We start from the raw sequence: 1,708 nt of genomic DNA, 5'->3' as shown, positions 1-1,708 counted from the left end.
AGCCATGCTGGGGAGGTGGGGGACACCTGAATTTGGGGTATCTTAAGAAAGGAAAAATGACAAGATGAGCTGAATAGACTGGAAGTGAAATGTAAGGAAAGAGTCAAGGATGACTATAAAATTTTGGCCTGAGGAATTTGGAGGACAAAATTGCCATCTTTTATCACTGTATTTCAGAACCTAGTATATACATTTGATGTAGTTTGGTGAACTAGTGAATGAACTATAAACTAACCATACCTCTCCCATCTGTTGTTCAATAATTTGATGAGCAATTTCTTCTATGGTTGCCATGATCTAATTGCCAAAATGTCCTGCCAAAAATAAAAAGATAATTTTTTTATAATTATACCCATAAAACATATTTATTCAAGAATTTAGAAATGAAATTATATGTTAGGATTTTACTCAAAGCAATCCAGTTAAGGTGGGCAGGGGTGGGAAGGAAAAAATAAAACAAAATTGACCATGCACTGACAGTTACTGGTTAAGTTTACACAGGGGTTCATAAAATTATTCTGTCTGCTTTTATATATTTTGAAAATGTCTATTAAAAAAACTATTCAACCAAACAATTTCACTTTTCAAAGATACTGAAGCCTAAACAGAACTCTACTACAGATTAGGAGTTTATGAACTTAAACAAGGGTAATCCTATCTGTAAACAAACACATCACTGTAGCCATTTAACACACTTTTATCAAATATTATAAAAACTGACAAAATAATTGCATTCATTCAGAAGGATGGAAGATTTTCTACAATCATTTCACTAATGATCATTCTTCATTAGTGGCAATTTGGTTAACTGAATTTAATGAAAAGTTGTCTACAAATGGATTTGAGAGCCTGTAAGATTAATGAGTTGACTTTGACTTGTTTTTTCTCTACATGGGGTAGTCAAGAATATAAAATTTACTTCGGGCCGAAACCAGTTTGGCTCGGTGGATAGAGCATCGGCCTGCGGACTGAAAGGTCCCAGGTTCGATTCCGGTCAAGGGCATGTACCTGGGTTGCGGGCACATCCCCAGTGGGAGATGTGCAGGAGGCAGCTGATCGATGTTTCTCTCTCATCAATGTTTCTAACTATCTCTCTCCCTTCCTCTCTGTAAAAAATCAATAAAATATATTAAAAAAAAAAAAAGAAATTTAAACAAAACAAAAAAAATAAAAATAAAAATTTACTTCGGGCTTTATATTATACTAGAGGCCCAGTGCACGAATTCGTGCACAGGTGGGGTCCCTAGGCCTGGCTGGCAATTGAGGCCTATTGGGGCCTGCAGGCTGGGGGAGGAGGAACTACGACCGGTAGGGGGGAGGGACCGTGGGAGGTTGGCTGACCTAGGGAGGTTGGCTGTTGGAGTGCACTGACCACCAGGGGGCAGCTCCTGTGTTGAGCATCTGCCCCCTGGTGGTCAGTGCGTGTCATAGTGACAGATCACTTAGGCTTTTATATATACACATACACACATACATATACATACTAGAGGCCCGGTGCACAAAAATTTGTGCACTGGCGGGGGGGGGGGGGTGTCCCTCAGCCCCCCCTTTGGCCCCCTTCACAAGGCTGGGGACCCTCTCGGGAAAAAAAGGAGGGGTGGGTTTAAGGCCCCCTCCCTGGAGGGAAGAGGGGAGGCCCAACCCCTAAGGGCCGGCTTCCTGTTCAGGTCAAAAAAAGGCAAATTGGGGGGTGGGGGGCCGCCTCTCC

The 1,708-nt window shown here is 41.8% G+C and overlaps 1 protein-coding gene across 10 annotated transcripts in view; it reads right to left on the bottom strand.

Moving 5' to 3' along the window:
• NR2C1 (nuclear receptor subfamily 2 group C member 1) overlaps positions 1 to 1,708 on the bottom strand; it is a 57,373-nt gene that overhangs the window by 46,292 nt on the left and 9,373 nt on the right. For all 10 annotated transcript variants that reach the window (XM_023749958.1, XM_023749954.1, XM_023749953.1 and 7 more), the window contains exon 2: positions 241 to 314. In XM_023749958.1, the coding sequence (XP_023605726.1) occupies positions 241 to 294 (54 nt within the window). In that variant the 5' untranslated portion in view covers positions 295 to 314. The remainder of the gene's footprint in view (positions 1 to 240; positions 315 to 1,708) is intronic.

This window comes from Myotis lucifugus, unplaced genomic scaffold (genome assembly GCF_000147115.1).
Source record: "Myotis lucifugus unplaced genomic scaffold, Myoluc2.0 scaffold_10, whole genome shotgun sequence".
NCBI classification, from domain to species: domain Eukaryota; kingdom Metazoa; phylum Chordata; class Mammalia; order Chiroptera; family Vespertilionidae; genus Myotis; species Myotis lucifugus.
The sequence above is the reverse complement of the archived record's forward strand: the minus strand, read 5'-3'. Positions and strand labels throughout refer to the sequence as shown.